The sequence below is a fragment of the Amphiura filiformis genome, chromosome 3 (genome assembly GCF_039555335.1).
Source record: "Amphiura filiformis chromosome 3, Afil_fr2py, whole genome shotgun sequence".
NCBI classification, from domain to species: domain Eukaryota; kingdom Metazoa; phylum Echinodermata; class Ophiuroidea; order Amphilepidida; family Amphiuridae; genus Amphiura; species Amphiura filiformis.
Genome location: NC_092630.1, coordinates 37,363,116 through 37,388,720, shown reverse-complemented (window position 1 = coordinate 37,388,720; position 25,605 = coordinate 37,363,116). Strand labels below are relative to the sequence as shown.

Below are 25,605 nucleotides of genomic sequence, written 5' to 3'. Positions count from 1 at the left end.
AGACTCCAGTTTGGCTTTCAGTGTTGAGTTGCACCTTTTCCCTTCAAAATTAATATTCGCGGCCAAATGAAAAGCATTAATGTTCATTTTTCAGTAACTGTCCCAAAAAATTCCATTGTTTTGATCAACTTCATCTACGAGGGCTATATTTTATAATTTTGTCCGAATTTCCGTTTTGATTCCACCATTTTGCAATTCCGAATGAAATTTTTTTCAAAATCAACGCCTGAATATACCCATGAATTTGAGATTCTGCGAGCAAAAATAGAAATATAGATTATTTCTGCTGGTTGCTTTTGAAAAAAAATACAAGTACTGAGTTAAAATTTCACCATCCATAACATTATAATGTGTGCACATGCCATTATACACTTGTATGCTGTTATTGTTGCTGTTTTCAACCCGCGGGGGGGCACTCATTAAAAATGGGTGACGGGGATGTTTGGCCACATTGACTCCCACACCCACCCCATTTTTCCACTCCAACCCACCCAGAATCCCCTTTTTTGTTTTACTGATTCCCTCTCACCCAATGACTCTCTTTTTTTTTTCCTGTCACCAAAAATTTTCCCAGTCTCACTGAATGGCCCCATTTTTCATTTTTTGGTAAGATTTCCCCCAGTCTCGCGGAAAGACCCCTTTGTGAACCTTCTCACTTCCATGCCCAACATACCCGTTTGACCTTAGTTTTTAGTTTTCTTCTTTCATCTCTTTTTAATATGTTAAGTTGTATAGATACACAAAACGAGAAGATTATATTTTGCTCCCTGGATAACACAGGAACCATTTAAATATGATTTGAGTATATCACCACACCTATGTCCCTGCTCAAGGGTTCGCAAGGCCATACATTGCTGCGTGTATTTTGACCAATTTGTGTGTGTGTCTGTCAGTGAGCACATAACTCACCAACTAAATAATGGGCCTGGCAATTGATATTGCATCGTGATGTTGAAGAAACCTTGGGCTGACATCATTGCAACATTACATGTGGAGGCTTATTGATTTGTGACGAAGAACATAATGAGAAATATTGCTATTGTTTTTGGAGCAACATTGTTTCTTTATAAGCCTGCGGCGCAACCTTGAACAATATTGTCTTAGCAATATTGTCTTTTGTACCATATTTCACAAGTTTAGCTTCAATATTCAATCCAAATTTTTTCGTGCGCTACCATAAACTGGACTGGATTCATTATACAAGAACATTTTCCAACCCCATCCCTCCCCACATGTCAAAAAGAAATCTACGCCACTGATTGGGAGCCATGGATGAATCTGTGTATGTTTTTTTTGTGAGAAATCATCACATGAATCTATATTTTGAAGAAAATAATCCTAAGACATGAAAATGTTCAAGTTCCCCGCTTTGTACTAAAAACTCACCAGATGGTAGCGTAGCCAGCGGAGAGGGGTGGTCAGGGGGAAGAGTGCCCCATGACAATGAAAGAGAAAAGTACCCACCTAACCAAAAATTAAAGAGAAAATCGGGAAGGCAAAGGAAAAGAAAAGGGACAAGGAGCCTATTTCCCACCAAAATTCACGGACCATAATGAGTGTAAAATATCAAATTTTGGCACGCTAGCTACGCGCGCATATGGTCCCAATAAAGCACTTGGAAGCTCAAAGACGGTACAGTCTCTCTAAAAGAACGGTATATATTTATATAGATATTAAATACCGGTTTGTCTTTTCCCATTTTTTTAAATTTTGACCAAGAAAGCTGACCACGCCTCTAATTTTAACATAAAAATAATTATGTTTTTGTGGCACGCGAAATTTAGGTGATACAAAACGTAAAAATGAAAAATATGGACAAAATTGTGCAAATCGAAAAACAAATTGTTGAAAATATAGAACTTTACTAATTAAAAAAATTGCCTCACCGAGGAGTAAAAAAGGATAATATTTTGCTCTCTGGATAACACAGGAGGCATCCCATATCAAAAAATGAGACCTTTGCGGATCACATGCAAATTAGGTAGCGGGCGACTACCCGACAAATTTTTGGGAAAGCATGGTGAATACCTTTCAGGTAATAGGCCCGGTAATAGGTACCGGATGACTACCCGATGACTTATTTTGGAAAACTAGAGGGTAACTACCCGATAACTTTTCGGGGACCTAGCGGATAACTTTTGGTGACGATATACCTGGTGACCTCTTTGGAGACTTCCTGTTGACTTTTTGGGGAATGCAGAAATACAAATTCATGAGTATGCACAAATTTATCAGGCAATTTAGCTTATTATTTGAATTGTAGTTTTTGGAGAAATACAACTCTGCAGTCATGGCAGTTGAGCTAGTGCTATCTTGCTATAAGAAACTTAAAAGTGTACATTGTAAGTAATTGTAGTTATTGTACAAAAATATTCTTCTGATTCAATTTGGTTCACACCTTTATCTGTTTATAAGGTGCATACCTTTCAATTAATGTACAACAAAATTGTTATGATATCAGCATATATACATGTATTATACTAGTACCTAAATGTGATCACATCACTGACACAGCCTACAATTTTTATATCAATAATTTGTTTACAACAAATAGCTTAACATAAAGCTTATTTCAGTTAATTGACACATTAGCTGATGATTAGTAATTTAATTGACATTAATTTACAGTCAAAATCATGTATGATTTACTAGAAAAGGAATAAACTAAAACATTCAAATGTGTCATATACCGGGTGTCCCAAAAAATGTTACATGTAGATTTTTGAAAATATTCTATGTCAATGTTAACTAATATAAATGTCCTTTTCTAGTATTCCTGTGAATGTCAAGTTCACAACTCAGCTACTAAGCCCACATTCCATGCATTCCTGAGCAAGGTGTTTACGTGACATAATGCAACACGCGGTTGAATACCACCGTGCATTTGGCGGGAAGTTTGTATAGGTCTAGCCATAGCATTGCAGATGCATTATTTTATTTTGATGTACAGAGAATAAAACTCGTTCAGTTTTATTTCAAGAGTCTCGTTAGAAATGTCCAACAGTATATAATACCATACAGCAGCGATTTCAACTCAACAACCCCATACAAAGCCCAAATGAAGAGATTGTTATCAATTTCACTATGTTGATAACAGTAGATACAGCGTGCAGATATGCCTTCACTAAAAACGTGTTCTTTTCTAATATCTATCTTTCTATCACCAAGAGTATAGAATCTCTAAAATTTATTTATTTTCAGTGTACAATGTTTAGGTCAACATGTTTCTTTAGTGCAATAAGTTCAACTATGAAAAAAATTTGGAAAATGAGGAAAATTAAAAGTAATTACGAAAAAATATGAAGACAAAGGTGTACTTGTGTTCAACTTTCGTAGTGCGATGTTTTGATGGTTAGCCACTCTTGACACCTCTGTCATCTTGTGCTCATAAGTTAAGTTGCTTTTAAGATACGGAGTTCAAATTTGGCAGACAATTACAAAAAGTGACATTGTTATATTGAACCTTCACAAAATGCGGTTCATTTTCTACATGTAACCTTTTTATGGGACAACTTGTATTAGGTACATGTATAAAGATAGACTATGCCATAGTCGAATTTTATTAAAAATATGTTATTATTAGTCATGATGAACCCATTTCGTTGAACTCAAAATTATACTGATGTTTATTAAAATTAAAGTATTCAATAGTAAAATGGTCATAAAGAGTTAAAAATATCAGATGATTAGTGACAATAAAAGTAATTGAATGCAACATTATCTTGCATAATTATAACGGCTCACTTTAATACTGAACAATTCTGATTTTGGAATCTACCAGTTTATTGATAGCGAACCCCGAAAATCCGACTATGGACTTTGAATTTTAAGCAGGACTTTACCACCTGGACTTTGCTCTCTAAAAACATACTGTCAAGCATACTTGTTTATCAGTCCATTAACCACAAGTACTAAGCATGGTATAGTACAAGACGCGCTAGATGTTTGATGAGAGATTAACTTTCGCGTCAACACAAAAGCGCCGCAAATACCACAGACAGTTGTTTACGGTGTAGTTAATGGTAATGGCGCGGGCCCAGACGATTTAAACCATAGCGAGATATGGGCGACCAATCACAAGGCAGGTCCATTTAAAGATGCATTACATCATGGCCAATTTTAGTTAGGCCAGAAATTGGCCTAACTCTCCATAGAGTCCCGTGTTAAAAATCTTAACCGCAAGGCAAAGTCAGTAGTCCACTTGGAAAGCTAACAAACAGAGGGAGTAGGGTGACTGATCAGATGTGAAAATCTATCAATTGTGCACACATTAATTAAATCAGAGTTTTAAGCTTAAATACAATATCCAGAGTATGCACAATGGGCAAGTGGACTATGGGGTAGTCTAGTATAAAGACTGCATCAATATACAAATCATTTCATACAAAATTTCCTACCGGCATTGTCATATGAAATCAAGCATTCAATGCTTTATACTTCCTACAGCATGTTCCAGATTAATTAGTAAACATCTTGTAATGTCCTACATGTAAATCCATACATTTTGGACCACAAATAACTTGAATATTCTGCACAAATATATTCCAACTGCCAACTGCCATTTTGAATTCATTCAGTGACCTTTTGGCCATATACCCACCCACAATGCTTTCTTGAGATGCTTTATGCTATTTTCAAGGTCAAATTAAAAGCGGATAACCACCGGATAACTCCTGCAAAGAATCTAGGTTTCTGGGAACCTTTTGGGTAACTCATTTGAAAGATTTGAGTTTGTGGGAGACTTCCGGATGTCTACCCGAAAACTTTTGGATAACTTAATTAGGTATCCGCAAGGTATCCGCTAGCGGGCACTTTCGGATAACTCTGGAAAAGGTACCCGAAATGTTCCTGATGACCACCGAATGGTCATCGGGTGGTCACCAGGAAACGTTTCTTTTTGCTATGGGATTTTAATATGATTATGAACACCATTAACCAGTTGCTATGTTTTGAATATATCAGCACACCTATGTCCCTGCTCAAGGGTTCGCAAGGCCATACATTGCTGCGTGTATTTTGACCAATTTCTGTGTGTGTCTGTTAGTGAGCACATAACTCACCAACTAAATAATGGGCCTGGCAATTGAAATTGCATCGTGATGTTGAAGAAACCTTGGGCTGACATCATTGCAACATTACCTGTGGAGGCTTATTGATTTGTGAGGAAGAAAATAATGAGAAACTGGAAGGGGATGCATTATGATCCTTGGCTGCAAACTTCAGAACGTGTAAAAATGTTGTTATAATAAATATAAATAAATATAAAATACGGTGACTGAGAATTTGATGAGAAAATAAATTGAATAGGTTCTTTTTATACTTTTGTCAAATTAGCTTATTCCGTTAGCTTTCGTATAAATCACTAGAAGCGGAGGCGTAAAAATCCTTTTAATAAAGGAAATACTTGAAATGTCAATAAGATTTTCATCAGGCACTTAGCAAACAAGAAGAAACCCGGCAGTACTGACAAATTTGAAGCTCCGTTTATTTGCATGTAGTTACCTATATTGACCAAAAAGAGAATATTTTAGCACACACATTCTTATTTAAAATGCAAAATTTAACAATAATTTGATTTTTGTGCATGATTGTTTTATTAATTTCTAATTAGCGAATCACCGCAAGTGCATGTAAAGCCGTGCAATGGGCATCGTACACCGTCGTACACGTGCAGCTTTCATGTTACTGCCCGCTACCGTATGCCAATAATGCTTCTAATCTAAGCAACCTTTGAAGCAGAGAGGGTGCTACTGCTACAAATTATCAGACAGGGAGCATTCATGGAACAAAGCTTTGGATTTTTTTTGAGGAGTGGGGTGAACACACTACATTTTTTTCTTGGTTCGACAGGCCGGCACTTTTACGGTGACATAAGCAAGCCTCGTGTGTTGAGTAGGTTATACTAGTACACGGGGTACTTTTTGAAAGGTTTTATTGACAAATTAAGTGGTCTTATTAAAGGGGCATTTCGTGATCCACAGCCTCATCCCCCACTTTTCCCAAAAAAGTTGAGATTTTTACACCACTGGATACCTCTGGCTACATAATGTTTATGTACCAAATATTTCTTGCAGATTAATTCGTTTAGCAAAAATATCGCAAATTTGAATTTCGTTCTGGTGCACCAGAACGAAATTACAACTCATTGTCTATGGAGCAGTGTAATAGCATAATCATGCATAACTCGCAAACGAAAAATCGGAATCAACTGAAATTTTGGAAATAAGCTTTTTTCGTGGATATCTAATGAAAATGTCATAAAAAGAGGATGCTAGGATCACGAAATCCTCCTTTAAGGTGACACGGCCTAAAATGGAGTCCTAAATTGATACGCGCTAATTTGGGCCATTTTGGTGACATGTCGTGATCAAAGGACATCTTTGTCAGAATAACTGTTGAGTAAGACCCCTTGATTTATGATAAGGATAATGAACTGAGTGCAATGCATTCGTCAATATAATCGCACGCGCCGTGGAGTTATTGCATTTAGCTCGAGAGCCGATAGGCTCAAGAGCTAAATGCAATAACTCCATGGCAAGTGCAATTATCTTGACGAATGTATTTGCACGAGTACATTATCCGTCATACACTTTGAGTGTAGGCCTATTAAAACAATAGGCAATATTAATTGCTGCATTCATTATATTAGTTTTAATATTAGGGAAAATATCTTACATTTTAAAAACACCGTCAGGACATTGACCAGCTACGTAGCATTTAACTGGTAAAGAAAATCAATCCCGTATAAGTTAGCTATCAATGGTATCGATTGCGCCATACGTCATACTTTAGTAACTTATTCACGCATGGTTTGTAACCAATTGACTTTATGTTGTGATCATTTAATATCGTGGTTTCGAACACAGAGAGCACTGAATGGTTTCCACACAATATGAGGACCCACAATATGACCCTTAGACAGTGCAATAAGTATCAGGTCCCCAGAACCAAAACAAAAAGATATGGGAACAGCTCAATACCCTATCTCACTCATCTACTTAATTAGTGCATCTCATTATGTTCATATTCAGCTGGTGTATTTTAATGATTTTATGACAGCATTTTTATCTTGATGTATTCAATTTGTTCCTTATAATTTGGCTGGTCCAGTTTAAATATGTGCAATATTTTGTTATGTTATTTATTAATTACTGCTTTATAAAATTAAATTCTTTTGAGCATCTGTGGTGTGTGGGGGTGTGTGTATATGGAGGGCTGATAGTTTGGATGTGGGTGTATGTAAAGTGTGTGTGGAGATATAGGGGTGTGTGAGCTGTATGAGTGTGAGTGTGAGATTTTGCCTCAACAAGTGCAATTAATTTCTTTGAGTAATTTTTGGTGTTTTTATGTATATTTTATATGTGTTTTTTATGTCTTTTAATGTAAACAATGCAAATGTAATATTTCATGTAATTTGGCCTACGGGCCACGAATTTGAAATAAATTTAATCTGAATCTGAATCTGAATCTGAACCAGTTGGAAACGATCGATTTAGATGTCCGACTAGTACTACGGTGAATATCAACTGGACTTTATAGCTCTATAATTTGCGAGCGATTGCCGAATAGGGTGCAACTCTACTAGTCTTATTACAAGACTGCCCTACCCCAACCCTAAACCCTAACCCTAAACTCCGTAAACGAGGACTGGACTCAAGTCTAACGAGTTGCACCCTATTCGGTAATTGTACCCTATTATAGAACACCGTTTGTAACTATACCATTTTAACACCACAGAATGTATATTCGTACTTTTTTGATGGTATATATATCGAACAGACAATTATATAGTTATGTGACCTCTCTGTGTCGAAAGCGTCACCTAACTCTACTATATGGTTATGTGAAAGTAGTATTTCTAGTATTTGAGCGTGCACGTATTATCTAGAATCTATTGTTTAGCGTGCAGGTTTTAGATAATGCATTGTTTAGCGTGCAGGTTTATATAATTTGGGCTGTGAAGGGTAGTTCGCGAAAATAATGCACGGGAGAAGAATACATAACGATGAATAGAAACGGGCACTAGAAGTGTATGCAAGGTAAGACGATGAAACATCTATACTAATAAAATAATGAGCTCTGTCTGTCTGTCTGTCCGTCTATCCGGCTATGCGTTTCGCCGCGCTTCGACGCATCGTTCAGATATTTCGGATATAGATAGGTATCGGGCATTCCACGTTTATGGGGTGGTTTGAAAGGTCATCGGAGGTCAAGGTCAAAGGTCAAATTTTTCAACTTTGTCCGATCGGGCCCAAATTTGGTGGGTGGAATCCTTGATACAAGGGGAATATAATGCGTGAAATAAAATCGAGGTCAACCGAGGTCAAATGTCATTACGGAGGGGTCAAATTTCAAACTTTGTCCGATCGGGCTCAAAATTGGTGGGTGGAATCCTTGATACGAGGGGATTACATGCCCAAAATAAAACCAAGGTCAACCTAGGTCAAAGGTCATTACGGAGGGGTCAAATTTCAAACTTTGTCCGATCGGGCTCAAACTTGGTGGGTGGAATCCTTGATACGAGGGGAATACATGCCCGAGATACAATTGAGGTCAACCGAGGTCAAAGGTCATATCACTATCTGATGCTGGTGGTGCTCTCACGTACAGCTACAGTGCCCTCACAGCTGCAGGTACTCTAGTATTCCAAACTTTAACCATGACTGTAATATTCGTCGATGGTAATTTACATAACGTACGCTATATAGCAATTGAATATGGACTTTTTTCCACAGTCATTTGGCCAGTTTAAGCATAAATATCGTCTAGAATCATATGATCATATTTAACCCACCATCCTAGTGAAAGGGTACAATTGCAATTTGATAAGATTGTATAATTTTTCATATACAAATAATTATTAGCAAAAAGAAGAAAACGGCAGTATTGACAACTATAAAGATGCATTCATATGCATGTAGTTACAAGTATCCGTACGGACTAACTCTCCCACATAGTTGGCCAAAATGTGACATTTTACCATGTCCTTTTCAGTCTTATCCCTTGAAGATATGTAATTATTTTCTTTTTCGATGATTGTTTTTGATTTTTTGATTTTGCGAATCACACATGTAAAGCTGTGCCAAACAATGAGCATCACGCAGCTTTCACAATTCTGCCCGCTACCGTATACCATTAATGTTTTTAATTTAAAGGGCAGGTCTATTGCAAAAACAACATCATATCATTGGCAAGCTAATATTATGAGGACAGTGAAAATGACTCCTTTTTTGAGAAAATAAGACGTTTAAAATTGATATTCCGCAAAAACCAACTTAAGCGGTGAGTTCCTTCGAACGAGACAGATTTGGCCTAGAAAAAAGGTGACGTCATGAAATGAGACGTGCCCGCTTTGAGAAAAGGGACAATAAACGCTCTCAATGGACAGAACGTATACTATTGTTGTTCACAGAAAAAAACTCCAAATTAAGTATTACAAATTTAATGGTTTTTAATCAGTCGCTTCTTTTTTTATATATTAGTAAATTGTGATATCACAATTCATCATCATCATCAGTCGGCTGCGGAGCATCCCTTCAGTATCTCCCAGGAGGTGCTGGACATACTGTAAGTACAGTGTGCGCGGCCGTCACGGTTTCCTCTTCCCATGTGGTGGAATATAAAGCGCATATTCTTTCACAGGCTCGCCATCTTCAAGACGCAGTATATGGCCGAGAAATTTAAGTTGATGAATCTTGACTCTGGCAACCAGTGGAGTGGTGTTGGTCAGGTTGTAGATGGTTTCATTTGGAATCCGATCCACACGCTTGATGTTTAACATTACTCTGTAGCAAGATGTTGCAAATGCATTGATCTTGTTTTCCATGTCCTTGGTAATTACCCATGACTCGCACCCGTACAGAAAGACAGTAACACACGTTGTCTGAAACAGCTTGATTTTTGTTTCGATTGACAGGGACGGGCTTCTCCAAAGGCGTTCCAGTTTCCAGAAAGCTGCCCAGGCTAGTGCTTTTCTTCTTTTTACGTCTCCAACACTAGAGCCCATCTTGGAACCCAAATACTTGAAGTCTGTGACATGGTTGATGGTACTACCATAGACTTCAAGTGCTGGTTGGGCGTTACAGTTTGCAGTCATATATTCTGTCTTAGGTGCGCTGATGACAAGGCCTAGATCTGCTGCTGCAGTTGCAGTCTTATAGTAAGCTGTGACTGGGCTCGGTCTATGGAAGATTCCAGCAGGGCAATATCATCAGCAAAATCCAGGTCATTCAGCATCTTGGCAGGATACCTGCTTATAGATATTGTTTCAGACCTCACTGACCATGAGCACTGATAGTGGAACGAGTACAATGGGAACAATGGGCCCGGCGCTATACGTACCACATGGGATGCCACAATCGAAATATCGATTATATCTGCTGCTTGCTTTCGAAATAAAGGTATTGTTTTGGACATTTTACCAGTCAGGAGTAAAAAAAACGGTGAGATCAAATCGGAAATTGTGACAAAACTATTATATATAGAACCGTACGATGTGCCTTATAGAGTTGGGAAAAGTCTTTCTTTAGTGAACTATATTAGTTCGAAACGCTGAAAAGTTATCTCCCATCAGCGATTTTTTAGGCTTTTTAAGGTCGAAAATCTTACACTAAAAGACACAACTTCATGCCTAATTTTAACACCAAGATTTTTTCTTTTGTAAAAAAGGGAAATTCAAGCACTATGTTTTTATGTGATATTACTGAAAAAAAATTATTGTTTTTATTTGACCGAGAAAATTAATTACAAAGCAAAAAGGTGTATTTCAAAATTGTAATGGTTTCAGTGTTATATCGATCGATTTTCAGCACGACTATGCCTGACAATACAGGATGGTAGGTAGCGTTCTGAGTGTCTGAACTGCTAACTGATGGCTGTGTCTCTTACAGGCACCCTCCCTCTGGAATCCAAACCACGTTCCCTCCCTAGACCAGTTCAACTTGTCCGGACTACTCGGTCAGGTCAACAGACAAATTATTTTTGTTTCGAAGTAAAATGATTTTCCATGAGTGAAACTCGCAGTATTGGACTTTCCTGATACCGTGGTTATTAATAACACGGTTATTAAAAATATCACGGAATAACACATAAAGCTCAAAATCCCTCATTGTAATCTGTAGGGGGTCTATACACCAAATTCCGTGCTCTCTTACACTCAGGGTAAACAAAAAATACGTCAAACAATGCTACTTCTGTACAACTGTTTTGGGTTTTAAAGAGCATGCGTTAAGCCTTGAACGAGACAAAGAGCAAACAAGTCATCTTTTGAAAAACTAATTCCTGATTGAGCAAATTCATCACAACTTTACTCACAATACCTGTTTGGTCTTAGGGTCACGTTTTACACATGTCGTATTTAAATATTTGAGAAGCAGTCGTGATCTTATGGCAAATATTTTGCTAAAAATAAAATAAAAATATCGCTCAAAGTACATGAACTACGTACGGGGTCCCCGAAGTGATATATGGGAAAAATATGTGGCCCGAGATAGTAACTTGGAGCCCGATGTACTAGTAATAACTCGGGATAGTAAATCCCAACTGAGCTATTCCGAGGGGGATATATCAGAATCTTTTTAAAATCACAATCTATTCAAATATTTGAATCAAAATGAATCGGATAACATGAAAAAAAACCAACAACAGTGATCACGCCCGGGAATCGAACCCGGGACTTCACCGTTATCAGACCTGTGCCCTAACCACTCAGCCACGTAAGCTTCATGATTAGGCTGGTTGAATTACGTACCCATAAGTGGTCACTTAAACTTATCGACGAACCTGGTGAATAAAAAATTATGTTTATTTAATTTATGTTCAGGTTGATCGTGCCACTGTTTTTCCATAGTATAGCAATTTATTTCTCTCATTTATGCGCCTAGCTACATGGGCTATTTGCGGGAGGAGATGTGAGCGTTTATGGGTTCGAATTTCAGCTAGCTGAGTTCCGTAGCCGAGTGATTTTAAAAAGCGCCGGTCTTGTAAACCTGAGGTCGTGGGTTCGATTCCCGGGCAGATCACTTTTTCTACTTGTGTGAAAATTTAAATTTATTTTATGAATCGGATTGAAAATCTTTATAGATTCTTCTCAAAAAAGCGCAATAAATTGTTGAATAGTTTGTCTTGTCCGAGGGGATATAACAGAATCTTCTCAAAATGAATTAAGTAATCTTGTCAAATAATTGGTTGAGATCTTGTTAATTTAAATAGGTACTTGTTAAAATAAAACGGAAACTATACGATTGCCGGTTCAAAGTGACGGTACGATTACCGAATAGGGTGCAACTTGCTAGATTTGAGTCCAGTCCTTATTTACGGATTTTAGGGTTAGGGTTGACAACATACCAAAATCAAAATGAACAAAAAAAAAATCATCTAAACGAAAAGTTACGTGATCAAAAATAAATGAGTAGGGATTCTATTCAGAAAAATGAATAGTGTGAAATTAGAGTATGGCTACTTACAACCGTAATCTTACTGGCAATATTCTTAACAATTTCAGATGATTACGGAATTGAAAGAGCCCGCAGGTAAAACCAATAACACCCTTTGTTCTCGTTGTTCGTTGTTATGTTGTTCCTGAGGTCAAGAATTACTTTAATTTGCTTGATTTCAAAGGAATAATCAAAGTAACATGTTTACACGTTCAAAGGTAAAAGTTTCAACAGTCTGGAGTATTATTATATGACCCTTTTATTATACCGTTAATCGCTTTTCACTAGTCACAAAGAAGTTCTATTCATTCAAATGACAGAAAGTGATTGTTTGCTACGCCATTTCAAAAAAGAAACGCAAAGAGTTGACAGAAACGTTCTTGATCACAATTGTTTTGGCAAATACTAGGCCTATACGAAAACGTGACGGAATACTAAGCTAAAGGTTGAATTTACATCAAAAAAGTTAATTGTCAATGATTGTTAATAACATCGGTGCATTGGTAGATGCCTGCATATTTGGCTGAGCACTCAAAGTGGCAACACCCATCGCTTAAATTCTCTTTAATTCATTGGCGATATACAGGTAAGTCAATCTTGTTTTCTTTTTTCGTACCAGGATCTGTGCTCTTATTGATGTTCAAGAATTGAGGCACGGAGTGACTCCACACAATAATGTATCAGTTACGATCTAACAAAAACAGTAGGCACTTGTTAAGATTATGTATACCCGGCACAAAAATCATACATTAACATTTGGAGGATTTTTCGAACAAATAATATTAAGTGTCTCACAACTAACCCAATTAAATTATTTTGGCTGTGAACGGAATTTTATTCTGTACGATTTGCAGACAGCAACATTTAAGACAGCAATTTTAAAAAGCGTGCCCATTTAAGGCGTATACAAGTTGATACAAGATCCCGTCCCGGAATTTTTCGTAAACATGTTAAATGTCGTACCATTTCCACGATATACTAATTTTGGAAAAATAAACATTAATAAAGCCTATTTTGGGGGGAAATCAGTAAAGGCGTTTACCTTGGGGGCGGGGCTACTCGACTTTGGAACTGGCTAACAGCAGTTCGAAACAAGGGATCTTTCTGTGAGAGCTTAGGCACCAAAAAGGGTGTCTATCGGTAAGAAGGCCCAAAAGAGAGTCATTCCGTGACACTGGGACAAATCTTGTTTATTGTTTTCTACGCATTTTCCTGATTTGCAGACGTCGATTAGAATTAGATTAGACGTCGATTAGATTTCCGTGGGTGCACGGTAGCCTCTTCTTCCAACTAAACTAACACAGCGACAGGTCTCTAGTTTGATTCCACAACCATTTGATCACAACTATCACCCGTTTTATTGTATTATCATGTAAATTGCCCCATGTTACCTTATGGAGGCCAGACTTGTATTTGAATGAGGATGACTCTGTCACGAGAGACGTCGTGTTAGCCTTTTCGAGATATGGCGGACACAGTAGGAAGAAATGGATAAAGTCTTTTGAATTTGGCGGGTTTTACCCAAATTGAAGTCTACCCTCCTATTGGGCGCATCCAGATATTTTTGGCCCACCCCCTAAAGAAGACATGGGAAAATCTTAATCTTTTTAAGATCTGACCTCGTAAACAATGAGGTCAGATCATAGCCAGCAGTAGTGCATAGAGTATCATGCCTACGGATTTCATCACAGTCTTACCTTAGCACGCTGGTAAGCAGCGTTTGAGATGGTGTTAATCGATAGTCGATAACCGATAATCAATGATCAATCAGCTATGAATATTTAATTGGATTCTAAAAATAATGATCACGGACTCTCGTGTTCAAATGTGTGTGTGTGTGGGTTGGGGGTGTATACCCCCCTCGCATGTTGGTGCTCGCAATTGCTGATGACGGCATTACCCCTAAAGAAGACATGGGAAAACGCAAACTTATTGGGAATCCCATGTCTTCTTTAGGGTAGGTGCCGTTAATTTCTGGAATAGCCCACGGTCTGCGCCCCCCCCCCCAACTTCATAATCAGAAGCTTTTCCCACCACGCTAGTAGATGCCATTGTAAAGTAGTGCTAGAGTTGGTGCGATGGGGGAGAATATATAATTACAGATAGTCAATAACCGATAATCAATGATCAATCAGTTATAAACGTTCAGTTAAACCCAAACACGCAAATGATGATCAAGGAATCGCTAAGGATGATTTGCTTCTGGGTAGTGGGGGGTGGGGTGGGTGAGGCGGAATCGATAGTCGATAATTGATTATTGACTATCGATTATCGATTATCGATGATTAATTATCCATAATCAATCATTAGTTTATCCATATTCATTGTTGAAAAATGTATAGGCCTCCGCAACCGACAAAACTAGGAATCGCTAAGGATGATCTCCTTCTGGGCATGGTGGGGGGGGGAGGGGGGATTGATAATCGATAATTGATTATTGATTATCGATTATCGATAATCAATTATCATTTATCGATAATCAATCATTAATTTATCCATATTCATTGTTGAAAAATGTATAGGCCTCCGCAACCGACAAAACTAGGAATCGCTAAGGATGATCTCCTTCTGGGGGGGGGGGGTGGGTGAGGGGAATTGATAATCGATAATTGATTATTGATTATCGATTATCGATAATCAATTATCATTTATCGATAATCAATCATTAATTTATCCATATTCATTGTTGAAAAATGTATAGGCCTCCGCAACCGACAAAACTAGGAATTGCTAAGGATGATCTCCTGGGGGGGTGGGGGAGGGGGAATTGACAATCGATAATTGATTATTGATTATCGATTATCGATAATCAATTATCGATTATTGATAATTAATCATTAGTTTATCCATATTCAATGTTTGAAAATGTATAGGCCTACACAAACGCCAAAACGGGATATCTGCATTAATTTGAAAAAATTATTTTCTCCAAAGTGCTATAAAAGCACACTCTTTGATCATTTCTATGCACATCGTATCTCCTGCAACCTGAAGGAACGACATTTGTTTCCGTTTTGAATTTCAACAACTTAAAAATGACATTGTTCGTAAAATGAGGCTCAAATATTTTGTTCTGAATTGGAAAATCTCTCTTGGTATAAAAGGAAAACTATTACGGATTTTGATGGTAAATTTCAAACTTTTTTATATCAATCATCATATCCGTGGGCACGTGGTACGGTATTTTGAAAGCCATCCGAGTTTCCATTTTGACAAACGGATAACAGCAAAAATAGTTTTAACATTGTCATCTATGGAAGATAAATCACAAAACTGCCTTTTTCTCAAGAAAAAAATTGGGACTCGAAAATAAATTTTCTTCAAAATCGTTTTATAAGATCTTTATATATGCTTAATAACTTGGAAAATCTTAATCTTTTTTAAGATCTGACCTCGTAAACAATGAGGTCAGATCATAGCCAGCAGTAGTGCATAGAGTATCATGCCTACGGATTTCATCACAGTCTTACCTTAGCACGCTGGTAAGCAGCGTTTGAGATGGTGTTAATCGATAGTCGATAACCGATAATCAATGATCAATCAGCTAGGAATATTTAATTGGATTCTAAAAATAATGATCACGGACTCTCGTGTTCAAATGTGTGTGTGTGTGGGTTTGGGGGGGTGTACCCCCCTCGCATGTTGGTGCTCGCAATTGCTGAGGACGGCTTTTACCCTAAAGAAGACATGGGAAAACGCAAACTTATTGGGAATCCCATGTCTTCTTTAGGGTAGGTGCCGTTAATTTCTGGAATAGCCCATTGTGTACGCCATCTCGAATAGGCTAATTGAATACAATATGTACGGAATATTATTCAAGGTTGTTACTGTGTCTATTCTGTCATCGACTTGACAACAGACACGCCCCGGTACAAACAGCTGTAACTTGTGGAAATCGTGTTTATGACAAAATGATTAAAAAATGATACTTTTAGGTATTGTTATGTTAGTTTCTGTATGGCAAATCATAATGGCAACAATCTTTTTTTTACCCCTACCCACCTGGCATACAGACTTCAGCGCCTTCAAAATTGGGGTGCAAACTCATTTTTTCTGCATCAAAACGCGATCACGCGACTCCACTGACTCCCTGTGAAAGAACGCATTAAATGCTTAAATTGACATACTTTATTGCCGTGGCCTAGATGTAACGGTGCTTTATAAATGAATTGTGTATATGTATATGGGGGTGTGTATGTATATGTATATGTATGTCAGCGAATACACTCAAAACTGTTGATTCTTGAAATTATAATCCGAGAAAAAAGATAGAGAAGCGACACTCTGTACAAACTGCCTATACCGTGCTATACAGCAGTTGAAGACATGCAATTCGCAAGCGTCGTCGCCGGCCAAGTCTTACTACGATCGTGTAATGAGAAGATACCATAGAGATCTGAGGAAGAGACTGTCTGAATTGACCTAGTGACCTATAATTTATTAGAGAATCACATTTTTAGAGTATAAGTCCGCCCACCGCTGTCAATCATTCTAATGAACAAATAAACAAGCTCTGGCAATGACGTAATCCTAATTATAAATGAGAGAATCACATTGTACATGTACTGTCTGCTGTACTAGATGTCTTCCAATAAGTGCCGGAGTGTCGCGGTCCTGTTATAATACTCAAGAATCGACGGTTTCTTGTGTATTATGCTTAATAACGGAAGCCACATTCCAATAGCGAATACGCGAACGCAAGTTAGCGGAATCGCGCATACGCGTGAATGAATTAATGAAAAATATGAATTTCTTTGATTTTCCTTTTAAAGCTTTCTTTTGAATGTTTAATATTATTCAATTTCGCATTTTGCAGAACAAAATCATCATGAAATACGTGTTGTTTGCTTTGGTTTGTCTGCTGGTTGCTCAGAATGCATTTGCTGAGAACGGTATGTACGATGCACAGCGTAATGTTTCCCATTACTACGTCTAAATAATCGCCATGATGTTGACTAGAAAAATACGCTAGAGGGGGTAGTAATTCGGCATAACTCGCTAAGACTCGTGATGAATCGGAAGACCCGAGCGGACCGAACGTACTTCGGAACTCAACATGGCTGCGCCCAGTGGCTTCACACACGATAGTTGTTGTCAAAATAAATCGCATTATTTGCCTCGTTTACCGACGTTTTTGAACAAGTTTGCAATAGGTTTTCAATTCATCTTATATCAGAGAAGCAAATACCGGTAATAAGATGGACTAAGGACAAATATTGCCACGGACATCGAATACAGTCAATACACAGCGAAAACATTGACCAACACGTACTGCACTGCCAGTGTTTGTGTCTGTGTGTACAGCTATTGTTTGTGTACGTGTACGAATCTGCAAGGTGGGTTTCTTTTTTAATATATGAGGATTACATTTGTTTTGCAAACTAAAATGACACAACATTATATTAGGGCTGTGCAATAATTATGAGCCCAGGTCTGTGGGAGGGTAAAATGGGTGGGGGATTTTTAGTGAGCCGAAGGGGATTTTGGCAAGCCGAGAAGGGGAGGGGGAGCAATTTTTGGCTCACATTCATGGGATACCATGAATGTTTGCCAAAATTCCTTGCCCTCCCCCTTTCTCGGCTTGTCAAAATTACTTCCCCCTTCGGCTCACTAAAATTTATTCCCCCAAAAAAAAATAATACCCTCCCACATGCCTTGGGCCTTGGCTCATAATGATTGCACAGCTCTGGCTAATGTTGTGTCCTTTTAGTTTTTTGGGCTGAGAGGGGGGTGCAATTTTTGGCGGGCCAAGTCCAAGAGGGAGAGGGCAAGCAATTTTTGACGGGCTGTTTGGAAATTTTATCCCCCTGGGGGCTCTTAATTATTGCACAGTCCTTAACCATGTGAACTGGCAGTATAGGATTCTAGGAAAACATGATTTCACTCCATCTGCAAACACTATACTTCAAGATTTAATTTTAGGATAATTATACCCAGATAATTAAATTGCCCGATCTGGAAGGCTTTCTCATTTCAAGATTTAACTACAAAGTAACAATAGCATGTCAAATTTATTCGTATTACATCAATTGTCTTTTGTATGTACTCGGCCATTTTTCTTCTATTCTGCTACCTACTATCATGAGTATAGGAATTTTAAATAAACCGTGGCCAGTGTGATTTTCAATTTAAAAAGCGAGTGCATCCGAGTTAAAAGAATAAAACTAAAAGCATCACTGTCTGATAAAAGGCGGTCCACAGTCCTGATAATTCGTAATTAATCATTGGCTTTTTTTCTAATTCTAATTACAGATGCAGTAGAACAACTGAGGATAATGGCACAATTCTTGAAAGTCAAAAAAGATGGTTTGGAAGTCGACAGCTGGCATCTGTTATGTGTTGCATGTATTCAAAACTCTCCCAACATGCTGCCTAGAACTGAAAAAGTCAAGAATTTAATTTTTCGAAGAAAAATCTTACCTGGAGGTTGACTATTTTATAAGAACTTAAATACTTGCATAGCGATTTTATGTGGTGCATAAACTAACTACATGCATGATGCACTGGTAAATATTTGCTCTAATTATAAAAACAATAAGGCACTCAACAAGTGACACTCACAATGTGTGATGCCTACAACTGCAATGCAGAGTTCCTTATAGACTGTATGTAGCTAGCATAGAATGATTGGAAATGTCCGATGAGCAGGAACTTTTATTTGGTTAGCCTCAAGTTCAATAGTGACGTCTTTTCGTGGTTATGCCATACAAACCACCCTTGTATATACATGTGCGCTCTGTGCAATTAACTTAACGCTTGCAATTCAATACTCCACTGGCTCACCAAAATATACACTGATGTCACTATTGAACTTGAGGTAAACCAATGTATAGCCAAGGTTTCTGGAGGGGGGGGGTGGTGATGGGTAAGGTGTACCTTCATTCCAATAATTAAAATTTGAGGGGTTTCAGACCAGAAGGCCCCAATTGCAATAGCTGCCCTGTAGACATCTCAATAATTTCTGCATTAAGTAGTGTACATATATCTCTAAAATATGACACCTGGCAGCTATTGCAGATAGGGCCTTCTGGTCCTAAACCCTTGTCTTGTAAATGCTTTATTATTGGCAGACGACACTATTTCTCTCATGAAGATTAGCATTTCAGTTTTGGTTTTGGTGCCCCAGATCTTTGTCATTTTCAAGGCATTCTTCATCACCTTTTTGTCTTAGTGCTCTTAGTAGTCTTTTGGGAAGACTTGTGTGCAGGCCTCAAATTTCAGGATTTTTTTTTTTTTTTTTTTGGGGGCACATTTTCAAGCCTCCTCCCAAAAACAAAATTGAAATTCAAGGCCTGCACACATTCCCACATTCCTTCCCAAAATACTAGTGACTGCCAATAGACAAAAAGAAATGATCTTTATGTACTTATAAATAATTACTTAAGTTTTTACATCTATTTTTCTGATACATTAAAAAAGACAAGAGTTCATGAAATAAACAAATAAGCGTGATGAATATGTAGTTTTGATCACTGTTTATTTTGAGATCTGTAAGAAAGTAAAAAAATAAAAAAATAAAAAGCACAATTTGTTTAATGTTTTTTGTGTTTGGCATAAATAAGCAACCAAACCAAAATAGAATGATGGGAATTTTTTACCAGCCTCCAGTGTGATGGAAGATATCCAGTATACTCTCTCAAAATTCCTCAACTTAAAAATCAATCTATTGGATTAAAACATTTAAATGAAATTTGTGAATTCTAATCTATTAGAAACATTCAATCTAATTCGATTTTTAATGTTAAAAAAATTGCTTGGATTGAAATCCAATTTGATTCAATTTAATTCTATTTTAATTCAAGGAGTTAAAAATCAATGTAAGCAATTTTTCATACCTTAAATTAAAATCGAATGAAATTGTATTCTGTCTAAATTGAATATTTATAATAGATCTGAATAACATTTTACACATTCCATTACACCTAATTTAAGAGTCCTGACTTTCAATACTAGTATTGTTCTTCAATTAGCGACATTGAAGTGCGTTTCTGAACTCCGTCATCATTTCAGTCCTTATGTTGCATTTGTTTTGACTGCCTTTGCTGCAAAGAGTGACATGAAATGGCTCACGGGGCATCCGTCAATGGTGACTACCAGTTGGTTGTTGCTTGTACAGTAGCTCTCATCTTTTAGCAGGCCTGAAAAAGAAAATATAAATTTAGAAAATTTGTTAGGATAGAGCTGGGACAGTGGTAAAAATAAAGTGTAAAAAAAAGTGGTAAATAAAACATTTCAGACACCCCCTTTTGCATCAGCCCCCCCCCCATTACAAGTGTTTGTGAATGGTCCCTTAGTTGTTCCCTTGATTGCGAAAGTCTTGTTTCGCCACCGGAGAATGTTACCCCTGAACACCACCCCCCTGGTGCGGTCACTCACCACTTTCATTTATTTTTCATTTACTCCCCCCGTCGGTGCCGTTCACAAACACTTGGTAACAGGGGGACCTGATGCAATTTAATTGTGAAAATAGGGCCCCTTTCAGACCTAATATTATTTATTTTCAGAGCTCCCGGTAACTTATGTTCTATGAGAAAAATTGAAAATGAAGGTGATATTTTGAAGTACCCCCCTTCAGAGGGGTAAAAAATTCAGTCCCCCCCCTTTTTGCATAGAATTAAATATAGTATTTTTTGAAAGAAAAAACTTTTAGGGGTATCATTTTCTCCGGGTGGTGTGGGACCCCCGGTAGGGGGTCATGAATACCTCTGGTGGGCAGCGTCAAATTTTTTTAACCCCCTACCACTTTGAGCTACATTTTTATGACCCCCTGGCCCCTCCCATTTCAGGTCAAAAACTCCCTACCTCTTTTTGGCGTCAACACATTCTACCCCCTTACTTTTGGTCTAAAATTCTATGACCCCCTGCCCCCGTATATTCATACCCGGCACTTACCCCCCCCCCCCTCCAAAGAAAATGACAGCCCCCTTATAATATCATGGACAATTTCTACTGAAATTCACCCCAAATAAATAGTGGGAAAATTAATGTCTGCTATTTACAAAGAAATTGCCCTTCACCATATATCCATCAGCATAAGCAATTAATATTTCGCAGTGTTGTAAATAAGACATGTGGGCTAATTTCACAATTAGCGAAATTCACCATACCGGAAGCTCTGAAATGGTCCCAAAGTCGGTCGAGACATGGCCACATTGCTGGATCGTGACAACAACCTACCCTATGAACACAAAATTGTCCAAGACAGTAAAAATTGTCCAGCCTCTCAGACCAACTGCATTGAAAGCTTGAGTTGTCCGTAATGAAGAAAAAACTTCAAGACAAATCACATTCACCTAAGTTTGTAAGATATTCCCATTTTAAAATCGCATTTTCGTTTCAAAATATTGCATACTGGGTCTCAAAATTGCACTCCCTAATATCAGTCAGTTTTCAATCTTTAAAAAATCAGGAAAAATCTATTTCTTGACCGTTTTTTACGGGGTTTGAAGCATTGAAAAGCTCTGTTTACTTACCAGCGAGACGGCCACACGGAAGTCATGTTGATTCACGCTATGCACTATGGGTAACCAATTTCCGAAAGTAGCCGATCACCGATTTGTGAATGAAATTGCAATGTTACGAACATTCGCGATGACGTCATTTCGTTACATGTCACGAGCTACTCGCGCGCTGATTGGATGAATTCGCCGACGTAGTAAATGAATTTATATACGGAAACATTACGCTGTGCGATGTCAATTAAAGGAGTATTTCGTGATTCTAGCATCCTCTTTTTATGATATTTTTCAGTAGATATCAACGAATTAAAGGAGTATTTCGCGATCCTAGCATCCTCTTTTTATGATATTTTTCAGTAGATATCAACAAAAAAAGCTTGTTCCCAAAATTTCAGTTAATCCCGATTTTGTATTTGCGAGTTAAATGTAGATATTTAATGTAGATATTTATATAGCGCTTTATGCCGTAAACAGCCTCAAAGCGCTTTACATTTATTCCGCCGTCATTAGAATATGTCGGAACCACGTTTGCAGCCTACAATTGGCGCAGGGTTCATCAGTACAACGACTGTGACAACCCCTAACAGCTTCCCATTGCACCTGGGTGGGTGAGGCAAGCGAGGCAAAGCGCCTTGCCCAAGGGCGCAACACGGTGGTGGGACGGGGACTCGAACCCATGCACATCAAGCAAGCTCTCAGATTATGAGTCCAAGGCCGTAACCACTGAGCCACCGTGCCCTCTTAAAGTTGTGCATGATTTTGTGTATTACACTGCTCCATAGGCAATGTGAAATTTCACAATATCTTTGCTAATCTGCAAGAAAATTTTGAACATAAACATTATGTAGCCAGAGGTTTCCAGTGATATAAAAATCTCAATTTTTTTGAGAAAAGTGGGGGGATGATGATGTGGATCACGAAATGCCCTTTTAAGTGTTTGATAGCATATAATACGCACTGATAATACCGGGCTGTGTCTCAATCAAGTTTCATCCATTACGTGTAGTAGAAAAATAATGATATCCATAAAGAGTCCGCAATAGATTACAATGAGAAGTATATTAATTTTGGAATGCGTTATCATATTGTATATACATGTATTTACTGCATTTTCAGAAGAAAAAAAACCCAAAAACAAAAACAAAAACAAAAAAAAAACAAAAAAAACAAAACAAAAAGCAAAAAACAACAAAAAAACAGAAATATATTATATGACACTTAATTTTCCATAATGAAAGGGTTTCCTGCTGTATGATGAAAAATTGCTCAAGAAAATCAGACCAGAAAAGAATGTCTTAAAGCAGAATCACGGGAACTGAATTGAAATCCCGGATGTTGAAAAGAGAGAAATTCGAGGTATACACGCAAAGGAAGCGTTTACATTGTTACATATTTTTAAAAAACATTTTATGAAACACTTTTTATATTAAAGAAAGACTGTAAGTTGAAAAGTGCACGAGTTAGAGTAAACACCAAAACTGCCATAATTTCAACATTGCCTCGGGTGCAGATTCTTTTCGTTTCTGTCCTTTTCCTTCAGTTTCCTTTGGCATTAAACAAAAAAGTATTTAAATCGTAGTTTTATACTACTACAATCTAACTGTAACGCTAAATAAAAGAATGAAGTATGCATAGCATGTGGTCCGGGTCAATTCCAAAAAGTAAAAGGAAAAAGAAATGCATACAACCAACATAATGATCTCTGATTGTTAAATAGTACGTGTACTACGGTATGTTATTGGAAATTAGATTATTGTGGCTCAGAGGATGATTTAAGCACTTCCCAGCAAGTCTTGCGGTTAGCACAGCTGTGTGAGTGAACATGACACCACTGCCCGCCCACTGCACACACACGTGCATGGTTAAATTTGAATTTGGACAGATATATTTACAATAAAAACTCCTTCTAAAACTTGGTCGATTTCACATTTTATGGTATCTACAGAAGGTGTGAATTATCCTTCATGCACACATCATTTTAGATCTGAAATCGACCAAGTAATAATGACACACGGGCAATTCTAAAACAACATCTTTTGCACAGAGTTCAATGGGATTTGAGAAGTAAAGTGGCAGTTGAAACTCTAGTGATAACACTTTTACAGTGCATGATGGGGCTTCCTTAAATCATCCTCTGATTGTGGCTTATAGTGATGACTTTTATATATGGCTCAGCTACAAATACGAGGGACTTGTTGCTACGTTTGTTTTAGTTATGTAGACACAATATTTTATTGTTGTTAGTTAATCATTGATTGATTGATTGATTGATCCATCCATTCATTCATTCATTCATTCATTCATTCATTCATTCATTCATTCATTCATTCATTCATTCATTCATTCATTTTGTTTGCAACACCTTTGTCCTTTGTTCAAAATTGTGTTGACATAACAAATAACTTAAGTAAATAGCTCAAATCTACAATATAGGCTAGGGTCCACAACTTATAATTCCCCCTATATAAATACTTTTTAAAATATAGCAAAATATATTTGACGAAATGCAAATGTTATATATTTTACACATATGGACCAAATTATAGCGTCACACATCTTTGCGTTGACATATATAACAGTGTTAAAAGTGGCATCTGAGTCTATAGGAGTCAACTCTCAAACAATCCAGTAGGCCGCTGAGGCCTATTCATGTGTTTGTTAAAGAAAACCTGACTGCTATGGACTCAGGTGTAACTTTTAAAACGGCCTCTTAACCATTGTGACTGAACGCAAATTATGATATGTGACGCTATAAATTGGTCCAGGGGTAAAACAAATAGGGCTATACATATCTTTTTACATTTTTACATTTCGTAAGATATTTTTCGACTTAATTTAAAAAGTGTTAGGGGGAACTTTTAAGTTGAGGGCCCTATAATCAAACCTTGGAGTCAAACCAATCAAAGTAGATACGACGTACGGTTTGGTGCACCGCTATTAACATATTGTTTACATCATTTATTACAGATCTAGAAGAATTTGACTTAGAAACAAGAAATTTAGGTAAGCGACTCTAGTCCTAGTATTACACTATTTAAAGTTGCGTAAGTGCATGTATTTTGCAGCAAAATATGGATATATTAAAAATCAGTAAACGTTAGGTTACAAGTGCCTACAGAATAATTCACCGCCATCCAGCCGAATTGGTTGCATTCCCAGCAAACACAAAAACGTTTTAAATCAGTTATATTTTGGCTTTTGGTTTAGGTAAAAACGTTTAATAACATTAAAATGTCGAGTTATATAAAGGTCATCAAAACGTTTCAAAACGTTTTGTATGAAAACACACCACAACAATATTTTTAAGATGTTTTCAAAATGTTATTGTAAACTATCTTGGCAAACAATTTTGGTAAAATATTTTGTCAACACTTAAATAACATTATGTTAACAATATTTGCACCCAGCAAACACAAAAATGTTCTTAAAATGTTGTTTCCAAAACGTTTTAATAACATTAATGTCGGGTTATATAAATGTCATGAAAACGTTTTAAAACGTTTTGTATGAAAACACACTACAACAATATTTTTCAAATGTGTTCAAAATGTTATTGTAAACTATTTTTGCAAACATTTTGCCAGATATTTTGTCAACACTTAAATAACATTATGTTAAAATATTTGCAGAAGATTATCAGAAAATATTTTTTAATGTTACGAAAACGTTTTATACCCTTTATATAACCCGACATTTAAACGTTTTCTGACAAC

General features: G+C 37.2%; 1 protein-coding gene across 3 annotated transcripts in view; it reads left to right on the top strand.

Moving 5' to 3' along the window:
* Positions 1–12,836: 12,836 nt before the first annotated feature.
* Positions 12,837–25,605, top strand: part of LOC140148454 (uncharacterized) — a 63,092-nt gene continuing 50,323 nt past the window's right edge. The window contains exons 1-3 of one of the 3 annotated variants that reach the window (XM_072170404.1): positions 12,837–13,020; positions 17,251–17,326; positions 24,860–24,895. In XM_072170404.1, the coding sequence (XP_072026505.1) occupies positions 17,263–17,326; positions 24,860–24,895 (100 nt within the window). In that variant the 5' untranslated portion in view covers positions 12,837–13,020; positions 17,251–17,262. Of the gene's footprint in view, positions 13,021–17,247; positions 17,327–24,859; positions 24,896–25,605 lie in introns of all 3 variants that reach the window. The other 2 variants (XM_072170405.1, XM_072170403.1) reach the window with 2 other exon arrangements.